The sequence below is a fragment of the Artemia sp. Qi Xiang Cuo genome, chromosome 19 (assembly GCF_049724085.1).
Source record: "Artemia sp. Qi Xiang Cuo chromosome 19, ASM4972408v1, whole genome shotgun sequence".
Classification (NCBI taxonomy): Eukaryota; Metazoa; Arthropoda; class Branchiopoda; order Anostraca; family Artemiidae; genus Artemia; species Artemia sp. Qi Xiang Cuo.
In genome coordinates, this window is record NC_142812.1 from 7950585 (window position 1) to 7965571 (window position 14987).

At 34.4% G+C, this 14987-nt stretch overlaps 1 protein-coding gene across 2 annotated transcripts in view; it reads left to right on the forward strand.

Moving 5' to 3' along the window:
* Positions 1–14987, forward strand: part of LOC148940454 (phospholipid-transporting ATPase VA) — a 204545-nt gene that overhangs the window by 34074 nt on the left and 155484 nt on the right. For both annotated transcript variants that reach the window (XM_089105629.1, XM_089105630.1), the window contains exon 4: positions 8402–8594. In XM_089105629.1, coding sequence (XP_088961755.1) covers positions 8402–8594 — 193 coding nt within the window. The remainder of the gene's footprint in view (positions 1–8401; positions 8595–14987) is intronic.

Sequence of the window (14987 nt, forward strand, 5' to 3'; positions counted from 1 at the left end):
ACGTAACTAAGCCTAACTTAGGTACCTTCCTCCCCCAAAATCCCATAAAACAATAGTTTAAATATTGTAAACTCAATGAGAAACCACGCTTTGCGATCAATTTGTCTATTGCAAATACCCGTTTGGCGGGTTTTCTTCAGTGTTTCCTTATACAGTATATAGCGGTAGCGTTGAGTAGGCTACCGTATATTGCATAAGTACTTTTTAGGGCTACAACCTTGGATGGGGGGATTCCTCCTACCCTTGTCCTGCTGCAGGCGGGTATCTAGGTGTGTTGTTGGTTTTGTGATAAATGCTGGTAATGCTGATACTCCTGCAGTATCAAAAACACCCGAGTGTGAAAATGGGCTTTATAGATAATATCCGTAAGGCTAGCAGTTAAAATAAGATTTTTATTTCTGAAAAATGTTTATCACATACCCAAGGCTGAATTCGCTTTTTAGTGTAAAAAAATTCAAAAGAAGTTGATAATAATATTGTAAATAATCATCGTTCTGGTAATATATATTTTTATCTCTGCTCAACGAGAGCAAGATTACTCCTCCCCAAGTCTACTGGAGGAGGTAAATGTGTTGGGCTTATGTTGGGCTACAACCGCTGAAACTGACCTTTGCTCAAGTATCCTCTGTGCAAAAAGAATAAGAAATAGACTGAAGTCCACTTAAGGATATAAAAAGACCCCCCCCCCCGCCCCCACCAAAAAAGGGAGAAAAAACAAGAAGCCACCCTTACACATGAACTACAAAACGCAACTGATGAAAAATCCTTGATATTGAATGAAAAATAACCGAAAGTGAAAAGAATATTTCATTATTTAATTTGTTTATTTTGTTACCGGATCCATGATAAATAGATAGATAGATAGATAGATCGTGTATTTCCTAAGCCCAAGAGCCATATACACAAAAAAATTTATGAAAAATAAAGAAACCACAACAGAACAAATTACGAAACACACATTAACATGATACATACCAAAACATACCTTATGGTAATTTATCGAGAAAATATATGTAATTCCATATAATAAATAATAATTGATTGTAAAAAATGTTGTGGACTGTATTTTTTTTTTCAAAATTTGATAATTTGTCTCTCTGTCTTATCTTTTGCAATCTAAAGTCAGATTTTATTCCATAATTGTATTACTTTGATAGATCTCAACCCTCACCCCGCAGGTCCAAGGGCTGCAATTGTTTTGGCACCTGTTGCTATAATTATTTTTGGCGAGAAATGATTCGAGACCTGCCTGAAAAATATTCCCCTCCTCCTTAAGAAGAAACTCGGCCTACGTGTGTTGACCTACGTTTCGGCAAGAAATGATTTGAGATTCACCCAAAAAATATCCCTTTCTACCTTAAAAATAAGAAATATCGTAAAATATATTAAGGAATATTCACCGAAATTGTATTTTGGACGCAACTTTTTAGTTCTATTTAGGTTAATTACTGTACCTGCTTGTCCTGCTTACTGTAACCGTAGGGGCAAATAGTCAAAATTTTAGGCGTTATAAGATATTTTTCTAGGGGGTTTTCACTTTCAAGCCCAATGGGAGAAATTTTAGTGCATTCTTTCTAATTTTGCTGGTTCAATTTTGTCATTCCTACTTGTATGTATGTATGACAATTTTTGTTTAAATTTGTTTTTTTCGAAACAATCTTTAAGAGTGTAAGGTTTGCTGATAATATCATAGCCGGACGAACTTCTGATGGCTCGCTCGGTTAATTTTGTGTGTCCAAAAGTGCATGGTTCACAAACTACTTTATGTTGGGAATATGCCCATTGTTTCATATTAGTTGCTCTAATTCATAAATGTAACTTCCGTTTCAATTTGTTGGATATTAGTAGCAAATGCTAATAGTAAAAACGTACGATAGTGAATTTTAAATAGCCTTTGGTATTTGAAAAAGCATTGTAAACAAACTCGAAGCTGATTTTCATTTGGCCAAAGTAGCAGCGTTAATTGTTATCAATATATTTAGCCGACAGAGACAAATACTAAATTCTAAGAGTGACCTTCCTATCCATAATGGAGTTCCAAAGGGCTGATCATGTGGCTTACTCGCTTTTCTTGCCGGAAGATTGTCTAGATGTTTTCTAGAGAAATATAAGCATACTGATTGCTCTGGGTACCCGGCTGGCTGACCGTATTTCAAACAGTAGGCTGTACGAAAAGCGTGGTTCTATCCCGCTTTCTAAGACTATAATATGAGAAAGGTTGAGGTGGCTAGGACACGCTCTGTGGATGAAGGATGACAGATCGTCGAAGATTGTCCTTCTCGGCCAACCGTCTAGTGCTAAACGGAAAGCCATGAAAAGCCACGCAAAAACCAAAGTTTTGCAAGAATTTGTATCGATGGGAGCCGAATGCCACACAATACTAGCTATTCGGTGCCCGCTAAACGATCCGCTTCCAGTGGCCGCCCCTCCGATGGTATTGCGATGCTTGTTAGGACCTCGTGCAGGTCGAGTATTTTTGATTCATGTGATTTTTTTTCTTGCTGTCCGTGTAAAAGAGTATGTTATTGTAAACGTCTATCTCCCGACAGATTACTGCAATGACCGATCGGAATTTTTATTTACTCCTGCGTGTGAGAAACTAGGATCTTGCCTTTTAAAGATCCGCCTGTTAGGTAAGTGTTGTGCAAAGTATAAACATATACTGAACAAGTACTGACAAAACTGTAAAAAAGTGACCCCGCATACCTCAGTGCCTCTAGAGGGGAAATGTTGTACTACTTAACTCCTCCAAGACAATATATTAAATTTAATACAGCTTTTACGGAACAAGTAAAATCACCTACGGAACTTGAAAAATTTAGTTACCAAGTTCGCATAGTGATGGACTCGTCTCCTGAAACACGGACAAAGGTTCACTTTTTTGTGTGGAGAGGATAGGTTTTGTCAGTACTTGTTCCGTAGGTGATTATACTTTGGTGTTGTGTTATTATAGGAGATTTTGACGCTAATTTAACTGACACCTACGAAAAATTAAGCAAGAAAAACGCGTTTAAAACCCGTTTTTCATGCTTAATTTTTCGTAAATGGAAAAGCAGCGTGTCTAAGAAATTATTAACTGACGCCTCGTTATTGCGTACTTCTATTTTGTCTGGTATTTTTGACGATTGGCTTCGGATATTGCCGAAAGATCTCGATTACACTTACAAACACCATTCAAGTCACGTGTCGAACCTCGACCATGCGGTTTCTTTTGTAAACTTCTAAGTGTGACCTGTTCATGTTGTTACTGATTTTCTACTATCAGACCACCTTCCAATATCTGCATTTATTTCTTGTCCTTCTGCTCAGTCTACTCCCACCACACAACCACATCAACCCCATGCCCAATTTTACAGGGATTGGAAAAACATCCAAGATGATCTTTTTCCTGCAGTTACTAATTCTGTCCTACATAAAATCAGTTCCAGCTGCTCATGAAAAATCCACAAGTTGATGCAAATGAAATGCGGGTGTTGCTAGATATCTATCTTGCTCACATTTGCCATGCTCTGCGATGCGCAGAAAAAGCCGCTATACCTCTTAAACGTATGCGTCGGGGTGTCACAAAGCATTGGTCTAGTAATTCGAGCCTAGTGGAAGCTTTGAGAAAATCCAAATGTTGGCTCCGATTGTAGCTCCGCTTTGACTATCCTCCCTCTGGCTTGATTTTTGAGTTTTGTTTTTCTACCAAAACGAATTCTCCACGCGAACTATCTATGCACGCGAACTAAATAGTTCAAGAGACGTCCAAGCAGACCTCTCATTCCCAACCTTCCTTCTGGAGAAATGTATCAAGAGATCCTCCCAGGACCCGCCTATATGCTCAGGCTATTCCTGGCTCCAAGTGGATTTTATACTTCTCTGCTGAATTCTCCCCGCCAGATCGACCCTACAGTCCAAAAATGAAGATAAACTTGATACATTTCTGTCTGGTTGTCAAACCAACAATTTTGCTGTTTCGGTTGATTCTGTACTGCGAGCAATCCAACGCCTAAAGCGTAAGAAATCTTCTGGCATCGATAAAATGAGCGTTCTTCACATTCTGCATGGAAGCCAGCTCCTGGTAAACCATATTGCTCTTTTGATGCAGATGATTGTTACCCAAGGAGTTGTACCTTCTTCTTTCTCAATCGGAGATCTCACTCCAATTCCATAGAAAGGTAAACTCGCTACCCAGTGCTCCTCCTTCCGCCCTATAACCGTGGCTACTACTTTCTGTAAGCTTTTTGAACTTCTGTTCATTGACCATCTGAACGCGAAATGCTATGTTCTACCTTACCAATTTGTATTCCACCTACGTCTCGGTTGTGCCCACGCTTTTTCGGTTGTCGCGAATGCATTGATCGATGCTGATGCATCAGGTGAAACTCTCGTGTTGGCCGGGCATGATGTTCGTAAAATGTTCGACTCTCTCATTCATGCCGCTATGCTACTCCATACAGCAAAACGTGGAGTAAGACCTTCATATATCAGAGCCCTTCGAGGCATGTATTATCGTCTTAAAGTTTGCCTAATACTTCACCCATTAGCTAAAGTTGACGGCTCTCAAGTCTACGCACCAACCCCTGATATTTTTGTCAATGTTGAAAAAGGTACCCATCAAGGGGCTGTTTCTTCCTCTTCACTCTTCAAAAATGGAGTTCTTGATGCACAGTCAGCTGTTCCTACATCTTTCATCTGTGGCGGTCTTGCTATATTTCGTTTATGCTATGCAGACGACATATTAAATTTGATTCATATTATCTAGCGCATAAACAAGATTTTTACAACAATACAATGTCAGTATGGAACACAAGGTGTTCAGTTTAATGCTGAAAAGACCGAATTAGTATCCTTGAATTGGAAGCAAGCGTCGCCTAGGGATATTCCTCTCGGAAATAGAAGGATTAAGCCAGTAGATCATATCACCTACCTCGGTCTTCCCATTGGTTCGTCAATAATGCACACACGACAACTATTAATTGTTCACAATGAACGTAGAGTTTGGTTATCATATGCTTCTTTTGTAGCTAATAAGTTACGCTTCAATTGCCCTCTTCTTTTAGAAATTTTTAACTATGTTGCTCTACCAAATTACCTGTACATATCTACGTTTTGGAAAATGCTCACAAATTCTGACAAGTCAAATATTCGATCAGTCTTAATCTGGACCGCAAAATATTTTTTACGATTTCCCTCTTGGGACTGTAATTCCTATCTGATGAAAAAATTCAGCATTGCTGACCCCATTACAGCTATTCAAAAGTAAATTCGTAGTTACAATTCCCGTTTAACGAAGTTTGATAATCCTTCGTAGTTGTTACTTGCCCAGTATTTAAGATGCGTTTGTTGTGCGTGTTTTTTTTTTTTTTTTTTTTTTTAGTGTTTGTTTTCGCGCTTAGTGTAATTGTTGCAGTTTTTAAAGTGTCTGATGATTTAGTCTATTTTCGTACGAGTGACGCTGGTTATTCTCAATTTTGGTGTCAATTTTTCTTTGATAATATATTGCGTATATTACTAATAAATTAATTTTTTATTAATTATCGGTTCTTTTAAGCATATTGCTTTAAGTAAATATGTAAAAGGATCCGTGATTGAATAATTTCCTTGTTTCTGATATCTATGTATATCGGAGTAAATGAATCATTTGTTGACAGTTATCTGATTTCAAGACCAGCGGGCAAAAGTGTCGTTTAATTGTTTTTACCGTTTCTTGTCATATTTACACTAGTTGATATGATTATCTACAGTATATTTTTAATTCACTGGTGATTATTTGGGTTATTTTTTTTTTTACCAATTGCGGCTTGACGCAATGATGTTCATATTTCTTATGTTTGTTCGGTATTTAGGAGCCTAAAAAAAAGAAACATGTCGCGTACCTGCAGAGCAGTGTATAATTGAGTTTTTCTTTTTCGTCTTTGTAATTTATTCTAAGAGCTGATTCAGATCTTAGCTCTAGCGTTCGTCACTAAAAACCACGTGTATAACTGCTAAGTTTATGTGTATTTCTTTTTTTTCGCTTATTGCTCCGTCTTTTCCTTTTTCGTAAGACGGGTTTTCCAATAAATAATAATATATCCTGTACAAAAACTGGTCGATATTCCACATTTTAAAGCTTAAGAGGAGAGAAAATAGAGTTTTTAGCCTTTTCGCGGAAATTATTTATTTTTAAGGATATAATTAAGAAAATATATTTTTTTTATAATTAAATATATTTTTATATATATTATATATAAATAATAATTAATATATAAATAATAATTAATATATAAAATATATTATATATAAGAAAATATAAATTTTTTTTATAATTAAAAAAATATTTTTTTTTCTTATTTTTCCAATCTGTAGGGGAATAGTGGATCTAAAATCCGATTAGTTCCATTTGCCAATTATTAGCCGGTTATGTTTAGTTTATTTTGATATTTATTAATGTTAAGAAATTAAGCTGCTTTTTTTCTTCCCTGTGATATTTTTTATTGGCGTCTGCTGCATTTCATATTTCTATGTCGATTTCAATTCGTTTTTACTTATTTTTTGTTTTGCATGTTGCATGTTATTTAATTACAAGATATCACATTCAAATTTTTAGGGGCGTGGCTGTCGATTCTTGATATTAAACAGCTGTTTTTGCATGATATGATTCATTTTATGGCCATATTACTTAGGATGTATACTTTATGTCATAATGATCTCATTAACAAACGTCAAAAGTGTAAAAATTGTGGTACTTGTTAATTAAACGAAGCACGCTCAAGAATTACGCTTAGGTTTAAGTATTAGGTTAGGTTAAGTTTAAGTAGCCCATAGCGGGTCTGCATGCAAAATGTCTTAGCTACAATTATTCTGCATATAACGAAGTAAGAATTGTTTTCTAACTTCACACTGTCCAAACACTATACCCTCACCCCCCTAATGTGCAAATGTATAGCCCAAATTTTATAAGTCCAATATCACCCGTCCCTTGTCTTTGTGGCTATCAAACCGGTTTTCTGAGATCTAACTTAAGCGTAACTCTAGAGCACAGCTTATATAATTATCTAGTAGGTTTATCAAATATCATTTTTGGACTTCATTCTCGGAACAAACAAAATGCTCCTCCCACTTCTTTCTGATTTAGCGGGTTAGTCTGTTTCTAGGTGTTTCCAACAAAATATGTTATTCATAAAAAAAGACATCCTCTTGTTTCCGATTAGATCACAATCTGAATTGTCTATCCGTGAAAAGATCTGATGCCGCCTATGTTTCTATCTGCAAAAACGTTCTCTGGAGCACTCGCACCTTGGTCCGGGTTTTTATAATGGGTGAGATAGGGAAAGATCATACTGGATAATTATATAAACTGTGCTCTAGAGTGTGCTTCGTCTAGTTAAACGACTACCAAGATTTTATCTTGTATTATCACAATAGAAACGGCACTAATTAGGGTAACTCCGTCAGAATTCTGTTGTAATTTCCGAGTTTTGAATGGTTGGCAATTTTTTTTCGTGATTTTTTGCAAGATATTTTAAATAGAATTTATATTTATATCATAACGATCTCATTAAAAAAAAACTAATTGTGTTATTGTTACACTGGTGAGGATATTGGGTTTCTTTGAGGTATATGACTTAGAATGTTTCAGATCCCCCAGAAATGGTGTACTTTCTACTTTTAGGAAATGCTTTGCATTTAATAATTTAACGTATGAAGCTAAGAGAGGAAAAGAAATAATAAATGATAAATAAAACCAAAAAAGGGTGAGAAAACGAGGATTTTGTCAGCCAGTGGTAAAATATGAAGACGAAAAACCAGCAAATATTTCGACAAGGACCACCGCCAAGTCGTCCTCAGTGCTAAAAAAAAAAAAAAAAAAAAAAAAAAAAAAAAAAAAAAACAAGAATCTAACCTTTAAGAGTCCACTGGACAAGATCCGAACAAACACTGAATGAAAGACTAAAGCCGAAACCAATGAAAAAAAAGATTTTACCTAAGAGATTGTGCAAGAATCTTTTGTCTAGCAATACTTTTTGCTCTTCTGCCATTTCGGTTTTAGTCTTTCATTCAGTGATTGTTCGGATCTTGTCCAGTGAACTCTAAAAGGTTAGATTCTTGTTTTTTTTTTTTTTCTCTCTTTTTATTTTAGCACTGAGGACGACTTGGCGGAGGTCCTTGTCGAAATATTTTCTGGTTTTTCGTCTTCATATTTTACCACTGGCTGACAAAATCCTTGTTTTCTTACCCTTTTTTGGTTTTATTTATCATTTATTATTTCTTTTCCTCTCTTAGCTTCATACGTCATGTATAACCAGTGTGGTCTTAGAAAGTATTTAATAATTTATCTTGAATTTTATTTCATTTATTTGATATGCTTTTTTTTAATAAATAAATTATCTCTGCCTTTCAATACTTTCAATTTATTAGAAAATATATTTTACAGTTAGGCCAATTTCGGCCAGAAGAGTTTAATTCTTCAATTGAATGTGAGCAACCAACTACAAAAATTTACCAGTTTCATGGTACGATGCTCCTACCCTCTAGCGAAAGACTGCCCGTTTCAACAGACAACCTATTGCTAAGAAATTGCGTTTTGAAGAATACTGATTGGATCGAAGGTTTTGTCGTCTATGCAGGTAATAAAATATCGATATGACCCAGAGTCAAACGGCCTCTTTTATTTTTCTTCCAGAAATCAGATATTATACCCCTAGCACTTATTATTGGTGAGGTAGCCAGGAACTTTGCCTCTATATATATGATTAAATAAAAAAAACAAGTTTTTTTTTAACTGAAAGTAAGGACGACATTAAAACTCAAAACGAACAGAAATTGTTCCGTATATGAAAGGGGCTGTCCCCTCCTCGACGCCTCACTCTTTACGCTAAAGTTTGACTTTGTCTCCTAACTTTTTTTTTAAAACAATAAAAAACTTTAGCGTAAAGAGCGAGGCGTTGAGGAGGAGACAGCCCCTTTCATATACGGAATAATTTCTGTTCGTTTTAAGTTTTAATGTCGCTCCTTACTGTTAGTTAAAAAAAAACTTGTTTTTAACTTAATTTCTGAACGTTTTTGAGTTAATGCAGCTTTTATTTTGGCTCACCGTACATGAATAATTAAAACAAAATCTGCATATTAATTTTACTTGTTTTTTGGCTAAATGCCTTTCTCGAAATTTTGTTCTGACGTAATTTACGAATAGATATATTTTTTTTTGCGTTGTAATATTGCTATTGCAGTTGTACAAAAGAACAAGCTCCACCTTCGCCCTCTACCTTAGAAGCAAAATATAACTATTTGAATTTTTTTTGTTTTAGTTATTTGTAAAAAAAAAAAATGTTATATTATGTTAAAATGTCACAGTTGTTCACTTTTTTCTGACTAAAATCAGTGGACGTGTTTGAACCAGCGATCTCTCGATCTGATGTCGAATGGCGTACCTTTAAGCTGTAAAGTCTGTATTCGTTTCAATAAGAAATACTACACGCAGACAACATGGGTAAATTTCATAGTTCATAGGCCTTGCTGGTATATGAAGGGTATTGCCTCCTCCTAAATACCTCGCTTTTCAAACTAAATTGTTACTAAGTACTTAATGTACTTATACTATTGTTACAGAATGTAATTACACTTAATGTTATTAATGCTACGTATAAACAATATGGGCAAATTCTACAACTCATAGCCATTTCTGATATACGAAGGGTGTTGCCCCCTCCTAAAAACCTCACTTTTCACTCTAAATTGTTATTTATTACTTAGAAAATCTTCTTAATAGTCTAATTAAGTGACCCTTGTATTTTAGGAGTCGTTATTAATAAATTGGGATAAAATACAAACATTAGCGTAAAGAGCGTGATTCTGAGAAGGAGTTATTATTCAGTATAAGAAGGGCTGCCCTCTCCTCAATACCTTGCTCTTTAAGCTATAGCTGTTAGGCTTTTTAATAAGGCTTCCTATTCTATTTATACGGCCCTTGTGTTTCAGTAGCCGTACTTACATGGGAAAACATGGACAAACAGTCAAAAACACGTCAAAAGCAAGGTATTGAAGAGGAGGCAACCCTTCATATACGGAATAATTTCTGTTCGGTTCGAGTAACAGAAATTATTACGTATATGAGGGGCTCACCCCTTCGTCTCTTTACCCTAAAATCACAAAGGCCGTTTAATTAGAATAAATAGCTCTTTTGAAAGTACTAAGAAAAACTTGCGTAAAGAGCGAGGTATTGACGACAGGGCGATCCCCCTAATATACGTAATAATTTCTGTTCGTTTTAAGTTCTAATGTTGCTCCTTACTTTCAGTTGAAAAAAACTTTTTTTAAATTTAATTTCTGATTGTTTTTTAAATAATGCTGGGAAATCTGACACCCCCTTCATGGAAAATTCCCTTCACCCATGAAAAATTCCTCCATGGAAAGATCCTCCCATGTAAACACCTCCTCAAGCCACCCCCCCCCCACCAGAGAAAATCCCCAGTGAAAAATGTCTGTATATAACCTATACTATAACCTATACTATATGTAAAAAAAATGGGCAAAGTTCGAAATTTGCAGCCCTTCCCCTGGGGACTGTGGGGGATTAAGTCATCCCTAGAGACATAGTTTTAGGATTTTTTGACTATGCTGAAAAAAATGGCTATCTTAAAATTTAGATCAAGTGACTTTGGGAAAAAATGAGCGTGGGAGGGGGCCTAGCTGCCCTCCAATTTTTTTGGTCACTTAAAAAGGGCACTAGAAGTTTTAATTTCCGTTCGAATGACCCCTCTCACGATATTCTATGACCACTGGGTCGATACGATCACTCCTGTGTAAAACAAAAAAAACAACAAATAAACACGCATCCGTGATCTTTCTTCTGGCAAAAAATGCAAAAGTACACATTTTTGCAGATAGGAGCTTTGAACTTCTATAGTAGGGTTCTCTAATACGCTGAATTCGATGGTGTGATTTTCATTTAAGTTCTATGACTTTTAGGAGGTATTTTCCCCTTTTTTGAAAAATAAGGCAAATTTTCTCAGGCGCTTAACCTTTGATGGGTAAGACTAAACTTAATGAAACTTATATATTTGAAATCAACAAACAAATCTGATTCTTTTGATGCATCTATTAGTATCAAAATTCTGTTTTTTATAGTTTTGGTTACTATTGAGCCGGGTCGTTACTTACAGTTCGTTACCACGAACTGTTTGAAAACAACATCTGGACGGCTCAAGATCCTAGATATGGATCGAGCATACATTTTTCTGAAAGGGATTGTTCAACTTACTGATTGCTCTTTAGATGGTACTTTTATTTGAATTCGTTTTTGAGTGAATTCAATAACTTTTTTTTGTCTATAGAGGTAATAACGTATCACTGTGCCCAGGGCCGGATTGAGTAGGTGCGGGGCCCGATTGGATTTTTTTTTTTTGCGGGGCCCTCTTTATATTTAGTTTTTAAGTAAAATTCAAATTTAGCATATATATATATATGTTTATATATGTTTATATATATATATGTATATATATGTTTATATATATATATATGTTTATGAGGTAATTACTTGGCAAAAATATAGAAATACAGAAGAAAAAAAAAAGAAAAAAAAAACTGTCGTCCTAATCCAGCTACGGAGCAGGCTAAATAGTGATTCTCATTATCACTTGTCTTCTATCTGTGACTGCTGTCCCAATGGAGCAATTTTCATGATATCTTTGACATAGTTGTTTGTGTCTCGCTATATTTCTTCCAATAGATCCATTGGGAATAATCTAAAAGATGTGCAAGGTGGTTTTTAGCACCGGGAACCAAAAATTTGGCTATATGAATGGGGGGGTCAATTTCACCTTCAGGGGCTTGTGATGGATGTGCCACTAAATTGATTTTGTGATAAATTTGTCCCGCTACTTTGAAGCTGAAAATATTACGACTATTGATGACTTGATCATCGCTTACTTGGAAAGAAGCTTAAGCAAAATATGAGTTCAAGTTTTGTATATGTTTGTGGAATTAGAGAGCAAGTGATATCGTATAAGAGGCCAAACTAATTCAATTGGAAATGAAGTAGGTAGTAATTTAATTAGACTAAGCAGGCAGCAACCGTCTAATAATTCACGTTTGTTGGCTACTTTGACTACGGAAAAATGGAGGACTCCACAGTGAATACATACGACGTTGAAGGGTCCTAATGACTTGTAATTAACACTTGTGGCGTTTATGGCATCTTTGTAGGTTTTTACTTGGTTTTGTGCCACGGTTTGTTGGTGTCAAAGATTCTGATGGCGTTGTTCGTCTAACGTAATATTTCTTTCTTTTTCGCTTTCATTTTTCACTCATTCTGATTCTTATTGTCGCTTATCTTCTAACAACACAATTCTTTAATCTTCACTGTCATTTTTGACACGTTCTAATACTTGCTTTCGTGTGTCTGCTGACCACACAGTTATTTGTTCTTCTCCTTTCATTTGTTCATCTTCTTTCAAAAACAAAAAAAAATTTTAAACAAGAAAAACGGGTTTTAATTTTCTATAAAGCAGTGAAATACAAAACAATTAATTATGCACAAATGCTCCGAATATTTCGGCCCCACATCCGGGAGCCTTTCTCAACGGAAAAAAAAAAAAATAAAAAATAAAAAAAGACAAAAAACTTAACTTAAATCACAATACTAAACACATAAATAGAAAGAAAAAAAAAAAAAAGAAAAATATAAATAAATAAGAAACAAATCTCACATATTAAATAAACACTTCCATGCACTGAATGTCTATATGATTCAACTTGCCTCCTCACAGTATATAAATGGAAATCTATCAAAAATGAAGATTATATTTATACTTAAACCAAAACAATAAAAGGTCAACTAACCCCCCGGCCCATAACTCCTAATTAAATTTCACAAGTTCATCAACCAATTTATGAATTATAAATTGAATGGATTCGTTTGGTTGCAAGCCTAGCTGCAGTTTGTTTACGTTTCTCATTAATTAACCCATTCTGACCTTTGTTCGTAAGGTCATCTTTCGTTTCAGAAATATTATTAAAATAAGTACTGGTTGAATATCTTGCCTGCATTTTAATTAAAGTATTATAAATTGAATTGATCCCCAGTTCGCCTTCATCTCTATTTATACTAGTACCCCCATATAATATCTTTTTTATTTCTATAATTTCCCTGAAGCTTTGTAAAAGTCCTACATACGTATCTACTATTTTTGTTTGATCAAATAAAATACTGTGATGAGGAAAATTATAAAGATGGTCTGCAACAGCTGACTCAAACGTTTCTGGTGTTTCGTTTTGTTTTAGAGCGCAATCTATTGCATTCTTGTGTTGTTGTAGCCTATTTTCTAAAGTTTGCTGCGTTCTTCCCACATAAAATTTACCACAAGAACATGGAATTTTGTATACTCCCTTTTGCAAATTTCTCGGTACCTTGTCTTTCCCTTTATTTAACAATGAGCTTATATTATGTCCTGATTTAAATGCTTTATTTATATTATGTTTTTTTAATTCTCTTCTTAATTTTTGTGATAAAATTGGTATAAAAGTCAAAGTTATGTAATTTGTTTCTTGATTTGACCCATCTTCTTCCAATATTTTTGGTTCCGTCAACTTTTTTTCCTTTTTTCAATTATTTGAGAAATCAAATTTTCCGGATAGCCATTACCTATTAGAATATCCTTAATAAAAATTAGTTCATTTTTTATGTATCCTGTTGATGCTAATTTTAATACCCTATCCACTAAAGAAATAACCAAACCACTTTTTACTTGGATTGGATGATTTGATGTGAAAGACAAATAACGGTTGTTACTAGTCGGTTTACGGTAAATTGAAAATACTAGCTCATTATTATTTCTATGGATAAAAATATCTAGAAACGGTAATTTATTCTCTGTTTCCTTTTCAATTGTAAAAATTAATTCTCCTCCCAAATTATTTGAATGTTCCAAAAAACCTTCAATTTCTGATTCCCCGTAATTCCAAATAACTAAAATATCATCCATATATCTGCCCCAAAATTTAGGTTTTAAAAAATATGTTTCTATAGCTAAATTTTCAACATACTCTACATAAATATTTGCTAACAACGGACTTAAAGGCCCTCTCATTGCTAAACCCCTAATTTGACGGTAAAAAATATCTCTAAACGTGAAATATTTAGTATACCTGCTAGTTATTCTGACTAAATTTAATATAGTTTCCAGTTCAATTCCCGAAGATAATTCTTCTATCTCATTTTTTCGTTCATCCAGTTTTTTGTATAAAATACTAAACGATTTATCAAAAGGAATATACGTATACATGGATTTTATATCAAAACTGAACAATATAGATTCTTCTGATACTTCTACACTTATAAGTTTATCTTTTAAAAATTTTGAGTTTTTATATACGAATTTTTGAGATATAATAATGGTTTAAGTGTCATTGCTGCCCATTTCTCGATTTTTACCGTTGGTGAATTGGTTGTTGAAACAATAGGTCTTAAGGGGATGCCTGTTTTATGTATTTTTGGCAAACCATATTTTCTAGGGCTAACTGATCCCCTTGGAAAGAATTTGTGATAAATCTGGGGTGTGATACTTCAGTTTGTTTCAAGGTCTTCTAAATCTTTTCTTAATCTTTTAACATACAAATCAGTTGGGTCCGAGTTAAGTTTTTTATATATTGAAGTATCATTGAGAATTATTTCTAATTTACTATCAAAATCATCTTTTTTTATGATTACTACTGTATTGCTTTTATCAGCTTTCGTTATTATTAGAGAATCATCTGTTTTTAAAACTTTTAAAACTTTTATATCTTTGTTCTTATCTTTTTCTTTATAAATGAAGAAATATCTTAAAATATTCACCTTAAAACAAATGGAAGTATCACACCCCAGATGTATCACAAGTTCTTTCCAAGGGGATCAGTTAGCCCTAGAATATATGGTTTGCCAAAAATACATAAAACAGGCATCCCCTTAAGACCTATTGTTTCAACAACAAATTCACCAACGGTAAAAATCGAGAAATGGGCAGCAATGACACTTAAACCAT